General features: G+C 37.5%; 2 protein-coding genes across 3 annotated transcripts in view; one reads left to right on the forward strand and one right to left on the reverse strand.

Moving 5' to 3' along the window:
* LOC134843623 (patatin-like phospholipase domain-containing protein 4) overlaps nt 1–21,285 on the forward strand; it is a 206,128-nt gene that overhangs the window by 77,926 nt on the left and 106,917 nt on the right. The gene's annotated exons all lie outside the window — the stretch shown is intronic.
* On the reverse strand, nt 6,334–20,334 carry LOC134843935 (dystrophin-like). The gene is made up of 5 exons (XM_063860288.1): nt 20,088–20,334; nt 9,770–11,813; nt 8,764–9,207; nt 7,937–8,506; nt 6,334–7,618 (listed from the first exon to the last, which is right to left on the reverse strand). Exons 2-5 carry the CDS (start codon nt 10,454–10,456, stop codon nt 6,389–6,391), a joined length of 2,931 nt encoding a protein of 976 aa, XP_063716358.1. The 5' UTR covers nt 10,457–11,813; nt 20,088–20,334; the 3' UTR covers nt 6,334–6,388.

A 21,285-nucleotide genomic window follows, 5' to 3' on the forward strand; every position in this document is an offset into this window, starting at 1 on the left:
TTTTTCAAGGTTGTTTTAATTTTGGTCGTTTTAATATTTTTCTCTTTGGAAAGCCGAAAGCTAGCTCTGATAAAGATTAGATGTTTTGAAAACAGACTTTTGATATTTCGACCTAAAAATCCGAAGACTCATCCGATTCCATCCAAACTTGGCCAGTAAATTGCATACATGAATCCTAGCTTTCATGCCATTTTGTTTAAAAAAACGGAGATAATTTTTGTCACCGCTTTTTTGAAACTTGTTGTCGAAGCTAGGATTCATGTACCTAGCTCTCATGCCAATTTTGTGGAGTTTCGAAGCTCGTTCATTTTTCATTGAAAAACACTGGCCATTTCAGCGTTGAAACAGCTGTTCCATAGAGCTTCGCTTGGTAGCGTGCTTTAGTCGACCCATTGACTTCTGCTAGCTAGGCAGGTGAGTGCTACGAAACATTATCCAAAAAGTTCAACCCCGATGGTTTTTCGTGAAGGGGTGTGTATCCAGGGTGCGTCAGCTCCACCATACGCTGAAAAATGTTTATTTTTATTACTAGTACCTTTTCTATTTTTTTGCAAGCTGAAAATGATAGTAATTTTACCTTGAAATTAGGAGATTCCGTGGCTCTAAACGCAATGTTGCAGAAATAGAAAAACTTTGCTGCAGCATTGTCGTATTTTTGTTTTTGAGCCGTGGTAACATAAGGTAAAATAGTTGTGTCGTTACTCGTATACCATTATCCAAAATTTAGTTGCGTTCTCAAACTTTGTTGCTTTGTATCGCAAGTGGTGCGAAGCTCAGCTTCGCCTCTGTGTGAAAAAGTTTTATTTACCGAGGCAGCGCATACAACAACATGCCATCTTTCCATGTTCCTGCTGCCTAGTTTGTTTCTCAGCTCCTTTTCCACAAGTCACATTTCGCTGAACGCGCGTTCGATACCGGCTGAGCTGGGTGCAAGGTTTCCCAGAACGAACTCTAGAACAAATTTGACTTAATAAAACTGTTCGGCTTGTAATTCACTGGCCTCGAAACTCATCTCCAAACTTTTCGCGAGTTTCGCCTATGAATGCCAGCAAACCGGACTTAATACTGCTGCCATGCAGCTCTCTCGGTGGCAGCTTGTCTAAGGCCGACGCGTTTAGTGCAAGACAGGAAATCGCGTCTTCCTTGCTCACTCCAAAAAACATAAACGCGTCACGCAATTTTCGCGACGTCACCACCATTCCCATTCACAAAATCTGCTGTATGTGTGTCAATTACTCCTTTCAGGCGTTGTCAGTTAGTAGCGTACCTAAAACAAAAACTATTATCTGTTATTTCGATCTAAAAATCTGAAGACAACCAAAGAATGTTTTTGGTAGTTTTTCAAGGTTGTTTTAATTTTGGTCGTTTCAATATTTTTCTCTTTGGAAAGCCGAAAGCTAGCTCTGATAAAGATTAGATGTTTTGAAAACAGACTTTTGATATTTCGACCTAAAAATCCGAAGACTCATCCGATTCCATCCAAACTTGGTCAGTAAATTGCATACATGAATCCTAGCTTCCATGCCATTTTGTTTAAAAAAACGGAGATAATTTTTGTCACCGCTTTTTTGAAACTTGATGTCGAAGCTAGGATTCATGTACCTAGCTCTCATGCCAATTTTGTGGAGTTTCGAAGGTCGTTCATTTTTCATTGAAAAACTCTGGCCATTTCAGCGTTGAAACAGCTGTTCCATCGAGCTTCGCTTGGTAGCGGTGCTTTAGTCGACCCATTGACTTCTGCTAGCTAGGCAGGTGAGTGCTACGAAACATTATCCAAAAGTTCAACCCCGATGGTTTTTCATGAAGGGGTGTGTATCCAGGGTGCGTCAGCTCCACCATACGCTGAAAAATGTTTATTTTTATTACTAGTACCTTTTCTATTTTTTTGCAAGCTGAAAATGATAGTAATTTTACCTTGAAATTAGGAGATTCCGTGGCTCTAAACGCAATGTTGCAGAAATAGAAAAACTTTGCTGCAGCATTGTCGTACTTTTGTTTTTGAGCCGTGGTAACATAAGGTAAAATAGTTGTGTCGTTACTCGTATACCATTATCCAAAATTTAGTTGCGTTCTCAAACTTTGTTGCTTTGTATCGCAAGTGGTGCGAAGCTCAGCTTCGCATCTGTGTGAAAAAGTTTTATTTATCGAGGCAGCGCATACAACATGCCATCTTTCCATTTTCCTGCTGCCTAGTTTGTTTCTCACCTCCTTTACCACAAGTCACATTTCGCTGAACGCGCGTTCGATACCGGCTGAGCTGGGTGCAAGGTTTCCCAGAACGAACTCTAGAACAAATTTGACTTAATAAAACTGTTCGGCTTGTAATTCACTGGCCTCGAAAACTCATCTCCAAACTTTTCGCGAGTTTCGCCTATGAATGCCAGCAAACCGGACTTAATACTGCTGCCATGCAGCTCTCTCGGTGGCAGCTTGTCTAAGGCCGACGCGTTTAGTGCAAGACAGGAAATTGCGTCTTCCTTGCTCACTCCAAAAAACATAAACGCGTCACGCAATTTTCGCGACGTCACCACCATTCCCATTCACAAAATCTGCTGTATGTGTGTCAATGACTCCTTTCAGGCGTTGTCAGTTAGTTGCGTACCTAAAACAAAAACTATTATCTGTTATTTCGATCTAAAAATCTGAAGACAACCAAAGAATGTTTTTGGTAGTTTTTCAGGGTTGTTTTAATTTTGGTCGCTTTAATATTTTTCTCTTTGGAAAGCCGAAAGCTAGCTCTGATAAAGATTAGATGTTTTGAAAACAGACTTTTGATATTTCGACCTAAAAATCCGAAGAATCATCCGATTCCATCCAAACTTAGTCAGTAAATTGCATATGTTTATCCTAGCTTCCATGCCATTTTGTTTAAAAAAACGGAGAAAATTTTTTGTCACCGCTTTTTTGAAACTTGGTGTCGAAGCTAGGATTCATGTACCTAGCTCTCATGCCAAGTTTGAAGAGTTTCGAACCTCGTTTATTTTTCCTTGAAAAACACTGACCATTTCAGCGTTGAAACACAGATGTTCCATCGAGCTTCGCTTGGTAGCGGTGCTTTAATCGACCGATTGACTTCTGCTAGGTAGGCAGGTGAGTGCTGCGAAACATTATCCATAAGTTCAACCCCGACGGTTTTTCGTGAAGGGGGTGTGTATCCAGGGTGCGGCAGCTCTACTATATGCTGAAAAATGTATATTTTTATTACTAGTACCTTTTCCAATTTTTTTGCAAGCTGAAAATAATAGTAATTTTACCTTGAAATGACGAGATTCCGTGGCTCTAAACGCAATGTTGCAGGAATAGAAAAACTTTGCTGCAGCCTTGTCGTATTTTCGTTTTTGAGCCGTGGTAACATAAGGTAGTGTCGTTACTCGTATACCACTATCCAAAATTTAGTTGCGGTCTCAAACTATGTTCACGATGGTGATTTTTCATACGCCAGCGGAAAAATATCAAGAAGGCAGTCCTCGCATTTAGCTCTTCCATTAGGTAAGGTGTCGAAATAGTCCCAAATAGCATCTCTTTTACGTTCAGATGTGTTAATACTTGCTATGAAAACCAGGCAATCAATGCGCAACTGTTCCAGACAATGTTTGTCAATTGTAAATAAACGCAAACGCTAAAATACAGGTCAAATAAAACACATGTTTTTTATTTTGTTTAAAACATGTCTTAAGTCTGTTATAAATCTTGTTTGAAACACGTTTTTTATTTGCCAACCCTGATCTCGCTTTGATAATAAATTCAAAATTAATTGACCATTCAGCTGGTATAGAGGTAAAACACCTGCTTGAGACGACAAAATTTTGTATTTCGAAACTGTTCGTGATCTGTTTTTTTTTTCAAACTAGAAGTTTTCTGCTTTTTCGGATCATTGTGTCTGTTTGTTTTTGTTTGTCAGTTTGTTTCCAGTAGCTCGGACTCTTTGTAGTTGTTAAGCTTTCTTTTAACACTGAATGCGATTTCTAAAGCCCACTGGGGGAGGTTAATGAATTGCAAGTTTTTCCATGAATTTTAGTTTTTTTTTCTTAAATCTGCAAACACTTTGGTAAATTGGCATACCACGGACTTGTTCTGAGCATGTTTGCTTTTTAAATACCAGTTCCATGTACATTAGTGAGCTTTAGAGAGCATCTTTTTGTTTTCCAAGCTAACTAGCAAATTTTGATAAAACTTTTGGTGGCATCTTAAGGGCTGTTTGATAAAATGTGCTTTGACTTTCGGTTTGTACTAAGTTGGCACAGTTGATGCCTTTTTAATTCATCAGGTGAACCGAAAAAAAGCTGTTTGCTTCTAATATCAGTACAATAATAAAAACTCGGTTTCAGAAATTTACCAACTCAGTATATCTCGTAATTTTTGTGAAATGCATAACTTATACATAGTTTGGCTTTATGAATTCCAATTTATTGCATGCAAACTGTGTTTGGAGGCCTTAAGTTTGTTAAACTCCAAATTATTACAGGCAAAATTGTATCTATTTGTGTTTGGTTTCACTTTGGCAATTTCTTTGTATATATAGCTGCTTTATTTAAGACGATTTATTTTTAGTGTTTCGCGATAGTTAAATGTCCGTAGCCGTAAGGACAGGCCGTGAGTCTCCAGATCTCAAGGTCATAGTTTTGAATCTGATACGTAGCAAATTTTTACTTATTCGAGGCTTATTTCAACTTTTTTAGTTCAGTTTTTATGGCTGCTTTTTTGTCGTTTTCTGGTTAATGCTTGCGAAGCGCAGCTTCGCTTTTGTGTCAAAATTTTTTTGATTTTGTTTTCAGATTTACCAACTATTGTTCGGTATAGTTTCTTTGTTTTTTCTCGGTTTTTTGTTTAGTCGGCGTATTTGTTTTCGATTTTATACCTAGTCGGTTTTGTGGCATCATATTGCATCGTTCGATGAGCGAAACAACTTTATGCATGTGTCTCTAGAGGAGGTAAATTAAGCTTTTTGAAAGTTTTCAAGTTTTTTCATGAGCTTGGGCTGTTGTAACGCTTCGTTTCGCGATAGAAATGTTATTTTCAATTGTCCATTTGTCATGTTTTACAATAGTCCATTTGTCAGGTTTTTCAAGATAATTATATAAAAATTTTTGGTTGATGTAGCTTCTCTTGGCATTTTTGAATTTTTTTCGACTTAGTTTTTTTTCTCTCATTTTTTTACTGCTATTCTGTCATACTATCTTTGTGTTGCATCGCAAGTGGTGCGAAGCTCTGCTTCGCCTATGTGTTAACAATTTTTTTAAGTCTTATTCAGCGCTGTAAATTTTTTTTTCGATATTTTCCTTTCATTAAAACTCATTTGATGCAAATCAAGAGAAACCGCTAGTTTTTAGTTGATTTAATTTTTCTAAATTTTTTCCTTCAATTTTTTTTTCGACGTGTAGTATTTCGTCTCTTTGGTGTTCCAGCTTGCCATGATATGTTTTTGTTGTATGGCAAGTGCTGCGAAGCATCGATTCTGCTCTGTGTTAAAATCTCGAGTAAGTAAGTCTTGCGATTGTTTGAATTGAAATAATAAAATGATATGTGATTTTTAAATTGTTAAGTTGCCTACTAGATACTGCGTAGAAGCAGGTTTGGTTTTGACCTAAAAATTTATTCTAGTCTTTTTTGTAACTTTTTCTTGTTTTTTTTTGCTTGGCATAAGATTCCAGGCATAGCGTAATGGCATCGTGATTATAGTATCTAATGTCTGTTGCAATGGTGTTTCGCTAATGTGTTTTTTCGAAGAAGGTAGGTGGAGCCATCTAAATATCGAACTAGTGAAGTACTTTAAAAGACGTTTCATTCGAATTTACATAATTTTACTCCGATTCATTTTTTGATTTTTTGAGCATTATATCAATTTAGTGAGCTCAGATTATCGTAATATTTCTGTGGTAAAGGTTAAAAACCGTATCTAGTCCAAACTTTTGCACAGCAGGCGATATTTTGAAAATAATGGCTTTGAAGGGCATCTTTATACCAATTAGGTGTTTAGGCTTTTTCGTATGGTGTCGATCTCTTCAAAAATGGGATCCCCTCTCAATTGTTACCGTCACGCAACAATACGGGAGATTTCGCTCATTTCACAGCCGTGCATCTAGAAAATTATGTCTGCTATCTTTTAATATTACAATTTAAAAACAAGAAAACAATTTTTACGATAAATTAAGGGATAAACGCCCTGTGCCTTTTGCTCAGGTATGGGTGCTCTCGGTTCCATTTGAATTCATTAACTGTTTGAATATAGCTTTCCAATGGTACTGTCTGTATTTTGAATTTTGCTCACTTTCCGCTGACTTTTTTTTTATTTTTTCTATGCTGAACTTGAATTTGTAACTGAACGGAGGTATTCATAAAATATATTCGTGTAAATTTAAAGTTCAATTCCTCAATGATATATTGCTATTTAGTTTTTGCCATTTCCACGAAAAGTGGAAGATGATCTGCAGAGAGAAGGCGTGGCAGAGTTATGTCTAGGGGGCACCCCCATGTGAACAGATCCACTCACTTGGTCGCACAGCGAGTCATTCGACCTGGTCAACAGGTGAAAAGAAACATGATTTGCATTCTGCTGTTGTAGCTGCTGCTGCTGTTGATGATGTTGTTGTTGTTGCTGCTGCTGTTGTTGCTGTTGATTGGTTTGCCCGCTGTTTTCAGACAGTTTTCTCCCGTTGACCGGTGTCTGAATAAATTGCACATTCTTTGACGCCTGTTTTCTCAACGTATATGCATTGTTAGCTTGAGACGATGATAGTACGGAATTGTTTCGTGGAAGTTTGTTGCTCAGAATTGAGCTTGGAGATGATGATTGCATCACGTTTTGATCGTAGGCTGTAAGACTACTAATTCTTCCCTGTTTTGAAGAGTTCAAAGAGTTTCGTCGGTCTAAATCGTCGACGCTTTTTGCTCTGATGGGCCGAAATGAGTTTGTAGACAAGCACAAGAGTTGATTATCATCGTATTTGTCAGTTTTTGAACTGTTTTTGCGTTCGTTAACTGCGCTTTCATCTCGTGGTGCTTTGGACATTTCATAATACGAAGAAGACCTCAAATCGCAGTTGGTGCTCAAGTTACTGTTAGCTGTAGGAAGGTAGGCCAATTGGTATTTCGAAGGAATGAACCTATTTTTGAGAACTGTAAGCATCACCCGCACCCCTTCGCTAGATGTTTGAGAAGTGCAGTACTCTTGAATTGGGTGTGTTGGTTTATGAAATTGGTAATTTAATCCCATGAAGAAACAGTTTTGGCACAAGTTGAAATTGAAGCATTTCATGCAGCGGTATCTGAACCCTTTTATGGGGTACGTAGCACATACGGAGCATTTGTGTTTATGCACCGTTTCCTCCGACATGGTGATTCGGTGAATGAGTGATGCCCAAACGAGACATTGGGGTTCCTCATTCACCCAACTCATCCAGTTTCGTAAATCTATCGTAACCATGCCGCGACAAAGTTCTTCTGGCGTCGCTTTGGGTTTAAATGAGAGACACGACTGGACTGCACCCTCGATGTTGAAGGTGGTACTGTTCATGAAATCGGAAGAGGACCTGGAACATCGGATACTGCTGGCGGAAGAGTCTCCAGATGCCTGGGAATCCGTTGGAGAATCGGGAGGGGTAATGAAACTCAGAGGTACCTGTAGACACAAAATTTTCATATCTCGACGTTTCTATTTAATATACTCAATGTTTTAAAAAACCCGAAAAAATTTTGGCTTTTATTGGGCTGACGGATTTTGTTATAACTAATGAGTTGTTGGCAAAATTGTTATTTACGCTAATTGTTACATGACCTTCAGTTGCATTTCAAAGCGGGAAGGATCTGAGGATGCTGACCTTTTCATACCTCTATAGCTTGCTACCTTGCGTATAAGATAGATGCTAGTGGTCTTGTTTCACAAAAACCATGTTTTCTCTGACTGAATTTACGATTGAAGATTGAATCTTTATTTTACCTGAATTATGTCGTATAGAAGAATGGATAACCTTGACTGATCCAGAATCATATGTTCATCGGCCACTAATTTAAACAAATAGTAGAATTTTTCGGAGGGAGTTGAGTTGCTCATGAGTATCAAGGCAGTGAGTAGAGAGTCGAAGCGAAGCGAACCCGACCTCCTGGGATCATACATTCTGATAATCCAATTCATGAGGAGATCAGAAACCAGAGGTCGTTTTGAGGCCTTGACAAACTCGCTGTAAATCCGTTTTAGAATTTTCTCGAGGTGGCTTACAGTAATGACAGCCGTTGTTGCATAATCCATACATATTTCAAGAATATCTTCAGCTTTGAGATGGGATAATATAAAGAATTTTTGTGTCGCCCTGCATTTGAGAGCTATTTTGTAAGCTGACAACTGCACTTCGCGTGTCTTTTCCTCGACGTTTCGAAGGTGCATGAGGAATAGCGGGTGGTCCCACTGGGTTTTGTTGGCCGAGGTGTCCAAAAAATAGGGCACTCCATTTGATGCTACTTTTCGTTTCCAGGGAGCACTCATGGTATAGCTAAGGTCCAGGTCCTTCTCCTGAATTAATAACTTACTTGAAACAAAATAATTTTTATAAGAACAAGTTCTAGCTACTTATTACAAAAGTGTGTCAATTTTGAAAGCTCTCTATGAATGTTATACAATGGATATTTAGTTCTTAGAAACTTGCTCTTTCCGTTGTAAATAAAAAAAGCGAGAAAGAAAGCATGTATTTCTCGAGGTAATTCAAATGTTACTTTTTGAAGCGACAGAAAAATAAATATCCGTTAAGATTGAAACTCTCGTGCACTTGCCTTGATCATGTAGCCCTGCATGTCGGAACGAATATCTCGCCACCTGCTGTTGATGTTGGCAATGCGGTCGGAAATGTTTTCAGACAAGTTTACCCCTTTGGCCAAGTTGTTCACCTCTTTGATCTTTTCCGCTACATCTAACAGTTGGAAGTCGAACGGAACATAGTCGTCGTCAAAAATATCCGCTGCTGGTCGTCGTATGGTAGAATTTGTGACGTCAGAGGCAGATACACTTCTGCTGTTGAAGTTGTTTTTGTCCGTGCGGAATACACTTCGTTCCCACTTGCGTCTTAAAGTTCCTCCTCCGCTGCTGCATTGAGAGCCGGTGACATTGTGTATTCGATCCGACAACTCGCTCTTGTGTATGCTGTGTGGCTTAGCCTCGTGTAAAATGCGATGTAATTCGGACTCTATGTCTTCTAAAAGACTGCTGATGCTCAGAATCTAAAATGGTATTATACTATTCGGTATGCAATAGTGTGTATTGTGTGCGGCCTTTAATCCTGTGTGATCACTTTTTTGTTGATAGTTAGCAGGTGTAAAATGTCAATCGATAAATAAATATGGCGTAACGCCGCTTCTTTGACCAGAGTCTGAATTTGCATATATAGATAATAAACGGAAAATTAATCGTATAACTCAATATAAATCATATCTCAGCCGGTTTTCATGCCATAAAACTAAAAACAGAACTGAAAGCCATAAACATCAAATCTTTTTTTGCTCCGAACACCAGGGGTGGGAAGGAACCATGGCGTAGGGTGTTTTTTTTTGTCCCAGTTTTGCCTACCTCAAGGAAACCTCGACGGTTATTCAAGTGTGGTGTCAAATAAATCCTTTTAATTGTGATTTAGATTCTTATTGGATCCCATGGTCCTCTAAATTTGAGGAAATGTTCCAACGTGTAAGTTATGCGTAATTCGGCAAAATTTTCTTTAAAAAAAACAATAATTCGAGGAGTTTCCCAATTTTTTTTGCCTAAATCTTATAATTGCTGTCAACTTACATTTTCTACTGTCTGTTTGCAGCACTGTTTGTTCGTCGTTGAGCTTATGGTATTGTGAGATAAAGTGGTGTCTTTGCTGCCGCTGCTGTTGTTGTCGTCGTCATTAATATTCGTACCACTTCCCACCCCGAAATTATCCAAATTACCCCTCCCCCTATTCACCTCGCTCATCAGCTCCCCAAAGTTGCCTTCGTTCCCGCTAAAATCCATCGCGTTTTCCATGTTACCACTACCGTTTGAAGACGAATCGATAGTGTTTGAGGCGCTGGGCGTTTTACCTCCACTGGGGCGTGACCAAAAATTAAGCGACGTGTCATCGTATTCCCGATGAGTGGCTAAGCTGCTGTCGTCTTGCGCTGAGCTCGGTGAGTGCTCAGCTTTGCCCGAGTGATACCCGCTGCTGGCAAGACTGAAACTGTTCTGGTGTGTCGTCGCCTGGGTATGCATCTGGTAACTTGATTCGAGTGGCTGCGAGTTCAAGTTGTAGTTTTGTTGTGTTGGCTGAGTGTTCAAATGGTAATTTTGCTCTTGGGTATGGTGCAGGTTTATTGACAGTGGGTTGGTGGAGCACATTACCTTAGGAGGTGGCAAGGGGCTTCGCCTAGGAGAAATTTCCCTCGAAGTTGGCCGGCTGTTGTTGTTATCTATATGCAATTGGTTCTGCCTTTGAAAACTGGAAACATTCATTTTTGATGTTGTGTAGTTATCAAGTAAATCTATGTTGTTACTTGAAGATGATGTAGAGTTGGTTTTGGAGGAGGTTAAGTTTTTGAGAGATACGAACTTTGGGTTAACTTCGCATTGCGATACAATGGGACTAGGTTGTTCGCTTGAAGAGTTATTTAGTATGAAGGACGCTGTATTAGACTTGATAGTAATGCTATTACTAGTTGTGTAATTTTGGGTTAGACTGTCTATAATATCGTTGATCTGGTTGGTAATACTTCCCAGCTCCAATGTGCTGTTCTTACCACTGTTGTTGATGCCATTATCTTGGTCGTGGTTGTTGTTTTCGTGCTCTTTATCATCAGTGCTGGCGTTGTTTATGACTGGTGAAATGGAACAGTTTGCGGAAGTTCTATTGTAAATATCGGCTCCTTTGTCTCCGGCGGCGGGAGAATAGGTGTAACTGATTTTGCCTCTCCCCTCTTTTTCCAAAGTAGACTCTGAATAATAGTTGGACGATGTATTATTAACTACTGGCGAAGATAGCTCTTTCAGTGTATTTTGTCCACTTGGAGTCTGGTGTGAATTTTGATCGCTTTGGACTGATCTGTGCCTGAAACTATCAGGACTGTTACCAAGAGATAATGGAATGAAATCTCGACGCCTGTTTTCGCTCGGAGATTGCTCCCATTCCAATTTAAAACCAGATACTGGATTACGATTGTCGCCTTTCCTTTGTAGTGGAATTGTACTGTAACTACTTGAGTTGCTTGTCGCACAACCTGGAGAAATTAATTGGGAATTTAAACTGGTTTTGTTTTCGATTAAAATGGGAGCTACTGTGCCTTCGCCCAAAGCAGGGTTCGATACTGTTTTCCCAGCGATGAAATCTAAATTATTTCCAGTTTCTGAATTTTCAGATGAGTTTTCATAACCGCGTGGCAATGATTGTGATTTGAGATGGCTAACGGGGGGAATCTGCAGCAAGTTAGAGTCGAGACATGTGCTTAAGTTTCGTTTTCGAGGTTCAGGTTTCGGTTTGTGTGAGACCGAAGTGATTCTCGGAGATGGTTGAGAAAATGCACGGAAGTGAGTGAACGTTGGCGTCTGCTGTTTTATGCTTTGAATACGGTTCTTCTTGGTGGTAGCAGTGTCTGCTTCCTGACTTCTAATTGTACTTGTCGAGTCGGAATCGGTTTCTGGAAGTGTTCTCCCGGGTTCCCTGGCAAATGGAGAATTAGAGTCCCAGGAGTATATAGGAGTTGCAGTTGATGTTGGTATTGGTATTGGTGTGTGTTGGTGTATGCTCCCACTAGAAGTAGTGCTGCAATTGTTCCCACTTCTTTCCTCCCTTTCTTCCTTTTGACTACTTAGTTCTCTGCAATAGATTAAAAAGGGGGATTATTATAAATGGCTTACCTTAAGTAGTACTAACTAGAACTGGTTAACGCACTGATGCGATACCACTGATGCCACGGCTAGAGTTAGATTAGATTAAAAATTAGACTGTTGTTTTGTTGGCTGGTTGGGTACTATTACTTCACTCCCTTGGTCGAATTTTTTGTTTTATTTGTGTGGCAATGAATAGGTGTGTATTTATGCGTGGTGGGCATATTTGTAAAGAAAGATAGAGCGGAGCCGCCAGGCGGCCAGAGCTGCTCTGGCAACTAGTGCTGTTATGTTCTGTTCAGTTGGTTGTTTTTATTTACAATAACTGCCACAGATCAGTGTAAAAAGCTGCAGCCGGCGGCTACTCAAATGAATAACGGATGGCTAGGGATGGTCGTAAACAATAAACCTACAGACAATATAGACCGAAAATCTGGGAGACCCTAAATTAAATCTACCATCTCAGTCCCGTCCGCCCGTCCGTCCGGGTGAGTTATAAAGAGTTTATGAAGTTACTATTGAGATTATAACAGCAAACAGTTCATTTAGAAACATCATAAGCACGTGGACAGAACTAATCGTAGATTAAAATGCATTAGCAGGGACCAGGTCATTGTATTTGTTGCTTTATTCAAACGTCTGTTGTTGACCCTGTTTGTCCGGTGGCGTTTAAATAGCAAAAACAACCTCGCTCTGTACTTTCTAGTTCTGATGTCATAGTGTTGATTAGTGTTTGTGCAGTCAACTATTCAGTTTTTAATACATGTTATATTTCTCTAATTCTCTGGCTGTTTTTTTTAGGACTTATATTCTGGGTTGTGCCGGCAGTTGTTCTGTTCTAATTTTTTCAGACGGCTTGAATTAGAAAAAAAAATTATTTCCCACCGTTTTTCCCAAATTTTTGTCTGATCTGGAATATACTGTCTCTGCAGTGGGGGGCGAATACAGCGTTCAATTTTGGTGGACCTTAAATTGAAAATTTGCACGCTGGGTCGACTTTGCTCCATAATTTTTCCATAAATAATAAAGGAAAATTTTATCTAATTAGTCACCCGATTGGAATATACTGCCATTAAAAACGATTGCTAATAAATAAGAATAATAACAAGTATTTAACATTATTTTTCGTACAAATCAATTAAAGTTTTTGTATTAAAGGAAATATGTGTAAACATCTTGAAATTAAAAAATTACAGACTGGAAGAAATGTTTCAAATATTTCAATATCTGTTGACATAATGGAGTTTTAAGGAAGCTAACAATTTTATTTTCCAATATTGTTTGTTGATAATGAAACTGAATACCTATGTACATTAAACATAAATAAATCTGTCTTTCTTTCTTTCTCAGTCTCAGATGAGGCGCAAAAATAGCTTGTGTAGATAACCTTACACCGACTTGAGATAGCGCGCGGGGGAAAATTGGCGAATAGAAATGGCATTCTGAAACAAATATTGGTTTTCACTAGACGCACGGAAGGAAGCTAGTGCTAAAATGGAATAGTGAAAATAATAAATATTTGCCCCAAAATCAGGGCTCCCTAATTGAGCTTCAGACGAATTCAAATCATAAACACAGCAGTTTTTCATTATCTATCAAAAAATGTGAGCGTTGAATGGTATTTTACGGGTTTTGTTTGACACCACAACGAAGTTGCGTTGGGCGGTGGTGCTCGTGTTTGCTTTCACAACTAATTTCACTTTTCAAAATAGTTTTCCTGTTTTTCATGATTAGGGCTCGTCAGTGCGATAACAATAATTATTTCGCCTAATTTATGATGGACCAGATTAAAGCGGCACATGTTCCGATATTTAAATTAGTGTTACGATTGTACTTGGCTCGATTTTCTTGTTGGGAATAAAGGCTATTTTTATCACTTTTTATGTGAACCTGGGGTACGGGTAACAATTCTGATAAAGCAACTGTTTTCTTTCAAAACAACAAAAGCGATTGACTTTACTCTCTAAGTGAGAGGATGATTTCCACGGTGCTTATGACAACTCAGCCGTAAGAAACAGAAAGAAGATTAAAGTGCGTTTTTTTAAGTAATGGCGAAGTAAGGTTCCTTTTGAAATTCAGGTTTTCTCCAAGTTGAAAAGTTGAACTGAATTTCACAGACCAGTGACTCCCGAACGGTCTGTTTTTTTTTCAAAATTGCGTGCTATCTTGAACAAAAAATGCCAGTTGTATTTGATAGTAAGAATTTTAAAATAGTTTTTATATTGATCGTACTGCTGAGAAAAAACTACACGCTTTGCTGTGCTGTTTTAGCCTGGAAAAGAGTATGAAGTAAAATTTTCAATCTGGCTTTGTATATTTAGCTTCAAAGAGATGACACTTAAATTCGGTCATTTAGAAAAAACACGTCGCTTAATGAAAAAGTGGTGCTTGTAAATTTTTATCATGGAAGCGGAGACATGTCAGAATGATTCACTAATTAGTTAATAAGCAAGTGTACAATTATTCCTGTTTGATAAAAACAGGTATTATGAAAGCGCATGAATATGGGTTTAATTATTTTTGAGAAGCTTTGGAAAATTTAGTTTTTCAAAAACTACTTTACCGATTTTTTAGAAAGTGGTATCATCGGAAAGATCGCCCAGTCTCCTGTGTGCCTGCATATTCCCCTTGTCTCTTTTTTTATACTTCCCTTTCTACAGCCTTCGAAGTGGGGTGATTATTTGACCCTGATTTTTGAATTTTTTCATTTTGCGAAAATTACCTTCCCAAATCTCAGAATTTGGTTTTGGTTCCAATAGAAAGAACAGGCTGTGCGAAGCGCCCCTGCATAAACGGGTAGTCCCAAACTTCTTTCAACAAGCGGGAAATTTGAACAAAAATGCTGCCTCTGGGAAAATTTTAAATTCTCAAAAAATTTCACTCGTATTTCATTAGAGAAAGGTTTTGGGTTAGCTTCAATTTTTTAGTTTTTGAAATTACCCATTTCCCGGATTAGTACAACAAACTCAAAAATTATCAAACAGGTACCTCCAGCTTTAGCTGGTCTCCTAGTTGCTTTTGTGAAAAAAATGAACACATTGATGATATTACAATTCAGCTTGTAGGTACCAATTTTTTTCTTAATTCTTAGAGATGTAAAGCTAAGATGCATAAAAAATTGTTACTTGAAGCTGAAATATATTTTTTTAAATTTTGAAGCTAACTTGCCTAGTTACAAATCAAGTTAGTCGATGTAAGAGTGTGTAATGTCAGCCCCAGGCAGTGAATAGGCATCCAAAAGCTCGAAGCATTTACCTTTAGTTTTGTCTTAATGACAGATTTTTGATATAATGATTCCAATTCGGACTGGTAAAAGTGGGCTTAGAACTGTTTGAAATGGTTTAAGTTGTTGGCCGGCTTAAGTGGTCGGAAAAGTTATGAAACGTTTTTTTTAGGTCGGCCAAATTGATTTTCGGAGCTCTCCCAAACCACTATAAAGACAATAATTTGACCAAATTTTCTGCGCTGCCAAAAAAAGCGTTTTGGGGCACTTTTTGATAAATTTCGACCAAAAAATTGCGTTTTTTCGGCGCGCGCTCCCCCCTCTAAAAATTAGTATAGATTTGCGCCAAATGCGCCTTTCGAAAAATTTTCAGGTCAGTTAGCCTCAAATAAATATTTCAAAATTGAACAAAGGGGGCCCTTCGGGTGTCAGGTGGTCGAATCCCTCCTAAATCCGCTACTGAAAGCAAACAAAGTATAATGTTTTATTCACTATTAGACGAATATTTAATCACTATTTTATACAGTAGTTAGTCTTATTTTAGTTAGATTTGAGGGCAAGAAAGTTGTGAAACAATTTTTCGTTTACCGCCTAATTCTTTCAATTACCCATTTCTTTTGGAAAATCAAACAGACAGATCAGCTGCTTGATGTATTTTAAATGGAAAGCCTGATTGTATTTTTTATATCGCACAGTTCAATATATTTTTTGATCAAATTTTTCAAAGTGGGTTAGTTTTTTGCCTAAAGAGTTAGACATGAAAGAGATTTTTTAGCGATTTGTTTTTCTGTAAACCTCGAAATCAAAATTCAGTAAAAACTAATTCATTGACACTTTTCCTACTGCCTGTTGGCTTTATTTCAATGTCTGAAATTCGTTTCTGTCGTTTGTGTCTTCGAAGTTTAGCTTTGCTTCGGTGTTAATATATTTTTCGTTGTCATGGGAAAAAATCAAAAGTAAATTATGTAAAAATACCCAGAAGTCGTTTAAAGGATTAAAATTTTACTAAGTTTAGACTTAACTAAATTTTAAATTATTTTGTATGAATACCTTTCGAAGAAAACAATGGAGCGCATAATCTTTTTTTCTCAATCATTTCTGAGAATGATTTTTGGTGTCTAATTTACGGTGGCCAATTTTTAGTGGCTGCAATAACATGAGTTGCTGATAGCTTAACACATTATCACTGCATGTTCATTTGCAAAAGATTGGTTAACGATTCTACCTTCGATCAGTTTTAGAAGCGGGACATACATTTAAATACTGGCTTAAATGATATTTACACTTGCGAAGCGAGTGTATTCGTACTAACATTCTTTTTTCCAACCTAAGTCGTAAATTTTGGTGCCACTTTTAACGCACCTTTACAGGTTGTTCATTGCATCCGCTTTGACATTCGAGTAGTAATAAATTAACACAATGTATTTTTAATTCATCAAATGAACCGACAAAAGTGATTTGTTTCAAAGAACATCACAAAAATAGAAACTCGATTTCTGAAACTTTGTAACTCAATATATCTCACAAATTTTGAAATGCGTAGTTTGTTCATAATGTAGCTTTATGCCTTGCGATTTGTTACATGCAAACTTAATGTGGATGCCTTCAGTTAGTTATATTCCAAATTATCATTTAATAAATTGAGTCTATTTGTATTTGGTACCACTTTTGCTGAATGGCATTGGCAATTTAATATAGCTGCTTTTATTGTGTCTAGTGTTTGTCGATTGTTAAGATTGCGTGGCTGAGTGGATAGTGCGTGAGACTCAAAATTTCTTGATTACAGTAGGTCGCAGATTCGAATCCTACACGTAGACGAGTTTTCGCTAATTCGAGGCTTATTTCTACTTTTCTTATTTCGCCTGATAAAGCTGCTTTTTAGTCGTGTTTTCGCAATTGTTTGCGAAGCGCAGCTTCGCTTTTGTGTGAAAATAATGAAATTAGGGCGTCGATTCTTTTTCTCCATTCCCTCGCCCTTGCGATTAATGATTCTGAAAAGCTTAAGTTTCAGACAAAATTCTTCCGACACTGATTTTTTGAAGCATATTTCCGAATCACGACTGAGACGAGTTCAATATGTTAACTGTTTTTTTTTTAGTTTTCTTTTGTTTTTTGTTACATAATCTTCAGATGTTACTGTTCCGACTTTCGAAGAAAGTGACGGAATATTTGTGGTCGGTGTGGTTTTTCTTCCTCCAGACCATTCGACTTTTTAGCTACCAATTTTTGATATTTATTTTTTTTACCTTAAGGCAATCTTACCCTTCGCTTGTTACCCTGAGCGAAAGGCAATGTTACCCTGAGCTCAAGTTTAAAAAATTGTTTTTCCTGTGATTATTTGTCATCATCCTAATTGGCTAATTCGAGATCATTAATGCTCGATAATCGGAGATTTAGTCCGTCTTAGAAATTGTTCCAAATTAAACTGTAGCAGGCTATTTTGTCTACTCAATGCGTTGCCAAATATTGTTAAGATCTTTTTTCTACTTTTTTTTTAGCGTGCGGGGGGATAATTTTCAAAAAAAATCTCATTCTCTTCTATGGGTTCAATTTTTTTTTCATATGATCACAACAATATTTCAACAGTTAAAGTGCTCCATCGATAATTTTTTACAAAAGTTATGCGAGGCCGGCCAAATTGGTCTTTTTAAATGAATATTAGGCTCAAATATTGATACGAAGTTCAAAGCGGTCTGTTTTTGAACATTTGAAGAGCTGATTTTGGAGAGAATTTTGTAAATTGCTTTCAACCATCCTTTTAATCAGTCTGGGTCTTATCTCAAACTAAGCGCCAATATTAATGACTCAAATGAATATCCCCAATATGTTATTATCAACCACCAAATAATGTAAATTAATATAATTCAACGGATATAAATTTTGTCAGATGGAAAGGAAAATTGTTTAAAAATTGCATAATACACAGTTATTGACTATATTTACACTAGGTATTAAACATGATGTTTTTTATTTGCTCGAATTATAAGTTGATGATGCGGTTAAAGTATCAATGGGTAGTTTTTGCCGTCTAATCGGACCCAATTTGAAAGAAATTTCGGCCCATATTCGCAAAAATAGAAAGAAAAATGAAAGAAAATTCAATTATCAGACTCCGTCCTTTTCTTCTCCAGTGTCTTGCATCTTTTTCTATTAGCCAGCCTCTTTTAGTGGATTTTATTGTTGAGAACTAGAGTGAGTTGCTTGTTGAGACATCTTGAAAAGGTGTTAAGGGCTATCGGAGAAGATATAGATTTCATAATGTGGCCATTGTTGAAAAAGTATTCCGCGCCTAGATCTATTCAAAGGTTTATTGAATTTGAAATCCGACATGCCTAATTGACATGACTGCGTCACACGCCACAAATATGTGATCAAACTTACCAGGCCAGAGTTGTTGTTATTTTTCTACCTAGGCGTGTCTTTTTCTCCAGACAATTCAGGTCACTTGATGAATACTGATGAGTATTTGAGTTCGGGTAAAGTATTAAAAGAATGAAGAAGTTAGAATGTGGGTTTGCCTTCCTTCCCCATATGCGCATGTCTGCAGTGACTTGTAAGCTGCAGAGTGAATTATAACGAGGCGGAGTCGCCAGATTGGGCGGAAGATGGTTTAGATGAACTATGAATTAAAAGTTAGGAGAGGTTTGAAGGTACTGCAGAATGGGTTGGGAGGGATGTGTTTTGAATATTTAGGTGGGTCGATTGGTTGGATGCTAGGATAGGGTTGGATAGCTGTTGATGTTTTGTGTCGTGGTGCTGTGCTGTGCCGTGCTGTGGTGTGGTGTGGTGAGGGGTAAATGGAGATAGGAGGTGAGGCCGCCTGCTGTTGGTGGACAAAGCAGAGTGCAAATAAAAGACTATTGAAGGGGGCGATGGAGGAATGAAGTAATGAATGAGGAAGGGATAAGATACTGTTTATTTGGCGCTCTCTCCTCTCCTCTCTCCCTGTCGCATCACTTGCTTAATGTGCTTGATTATTAACTAGCTGAGTGGTGTGAAATAGATGGAGGAAATTACTCTAATCTACCTAAAGCTTGCTCAAAAAGGAGGCACCAACATCTTTGCTTCAAATCGAATACAGAGAATAAAACCTAAACACCAGATGCGGTTTCCTACTTCTTACTTTATTGAATTGTCTGCGGAAAACAATCATTTAATTTGTTTTATGGAAAATTTATAACCTTTGTCGCCGCGTTCAAATATTTTCGAACAAAAGAGGCGTGTCCTAAATCATGATTTGGAAAAGAAAAATAGGCGCGAAAAAGTTGACCTAGATTGAATATATTGATTGACGATTTATATTTAAATCAAATAAAAAGACAAAACTGTATTTGCTTTTCTTTATTACGCTATTTATAAAAATTACTTGAAGGGGATGACCAAACGCTCCCTCTCAACTTGCTGACAATAAATCAGAAAAAAGCTAAAACGATTTAAAAGTTTTCGATTTCGTTTTTTTGAAACAATGAGTGTGTTGGCCAACATGGAAACACAGTTTGACCGTTGAAAAAAAAATCAATATTTAATTTTTCTGGAAAATCTAGCATTTTATATAACAAAAATCATGCATGCATCTTATCAACTGGTCTTGAGGTCAAAGGAATTATGACCCTTGAATTAAGAAATCGATAATCAATATTTGAGGTTCCATTTGTCAAAATTTGAGTTTCAAGTGTTTTTTTGTATTTATCTCATGAAGGTAGTTCAGGTTTATTCCTTTTTTGTTTTTTTTTAGAACTTGGCAACGAGACGACGAGTATCGACGCCTAGCCGTTCAGAAGCTTGAAATTGTAAGCTATTGAATGCTATGACAAGCAAAGTGGCGGAAACCTCAAGAACAAGAAAGGAAGGCATTTGATAATTCGTAAAAAGGAGGATGACCTTGCTTAGTGGGTTGCAAAAAGTTGTCCCGCTTTTACGGGGGATTCATAAAGGATAATCGGGATTACCGGGCAACGTTGATGACTTTGCCGATAATTATTAAAGCTAATGATTGTATACGCAAAAGTGAGAAGCTAGTGCATATATTTATATACATACCTTTCAGCCTCTCGGGATGGTAAATGTCTCAAGCTAATCAATGGTATAATCTATTCAACTTCCGCAATACGGTCTAGAGCCAAGAACTCAAAAGGGTACTTCAAACGAAGTCAATGAACCACATGTATCCGATGAAATATCGATTCCTTCAAATTCAGGAGCTTTCTCAACTGTAAAAATTAAACAGATAAATGTTCAAGTATTTTAAAACCGATATAAATCGAATGACCACAAAGTAAGGAAATGAATAACCAAATGTTGCATCTTGCAATGGTAAGTTAGAAAATCTATTTGACTGCTTGAATTCTTAGTTTTCATTATTTCATTTGGATTGATTTTAGCTCCAGCTTTTTAATGAGAAAAAGGACTTACTATTTCTCCGAAGAAAAGGTTTTGAAACATATGGTGATTTCAGAAGTGCCATGTAAAGCAACTTCATAGCTGGCGAACACAACTTGAAATTCATTGATAAAAAAGACATAATTTTTGTGGTACTGGATAATATAAGACTTTTTCAATGGTGCCCTTTTTCAGCCACTCCTAACTACTGTGAAATATCCTGCAACTTTATTTTAGTTGCTGAGTGTCTGATAGATCAATTGAACCTTTCAATTATGCTTATTATGCTGAAATATTCCAATGAATTGGTTGCTGAGTTGAACACAATTTTTTCGACTAAATTATTTTTGAATCCAAGTACTTGTGTCGAGTTAGTTCAATCTCGCTACTTTAGGAAAAATAACGAGGAAGCCAAATGACAGATTTTACCCTTCGAATATAAAAAACGGTTACATTCAAGGAAAAGTGGCACAGAAAGCGTTTAATATTGGTTTTTAATTAAGCCACAATGAATCGATGGATTTATCGTTTTTTTTAGCTAGTGTGCTTGTTTTCGGCGAACGTCTAAAACTTGACCTCGCTCTTTTTTCTATTTCTATGGTTTGACTTAAAAACTTGATCGCGCTAATTTTTCCTAATTCGTTGGTTTGACTTAGAAATCTGTAAGAAGTTGAAATTGCTGTTGTTATTTTTCAATTCGTCTAGTAATGCGGTTGCTTTTTCACCCTAAGAGCTGGACTCGACTCCCGGTCAAACTTAGTATTTTTTTTCAGTATGTATGAAATTGAAATTTTTTTACCAGAAAAGTTTGACTTGTTTGTTTGTCTGCTTCTTTATTTGGTTTTTGTCGGCTTTATGT

This window comes from Symsagittifera roscoffensis, chromosome 4 (assembly GCF_963678635.1).
Source record: "Symsagittifera roscoffensis chromosome 4, txSymRosc1.1, whole genome shotgun sequence".
Taxonomy (NCBI): Eukaryota; Metazoa; Xenacoelomorpha; order Acoela; family Convolutidae; genus Symsagittifera; species Symsagittifera roscoffensis.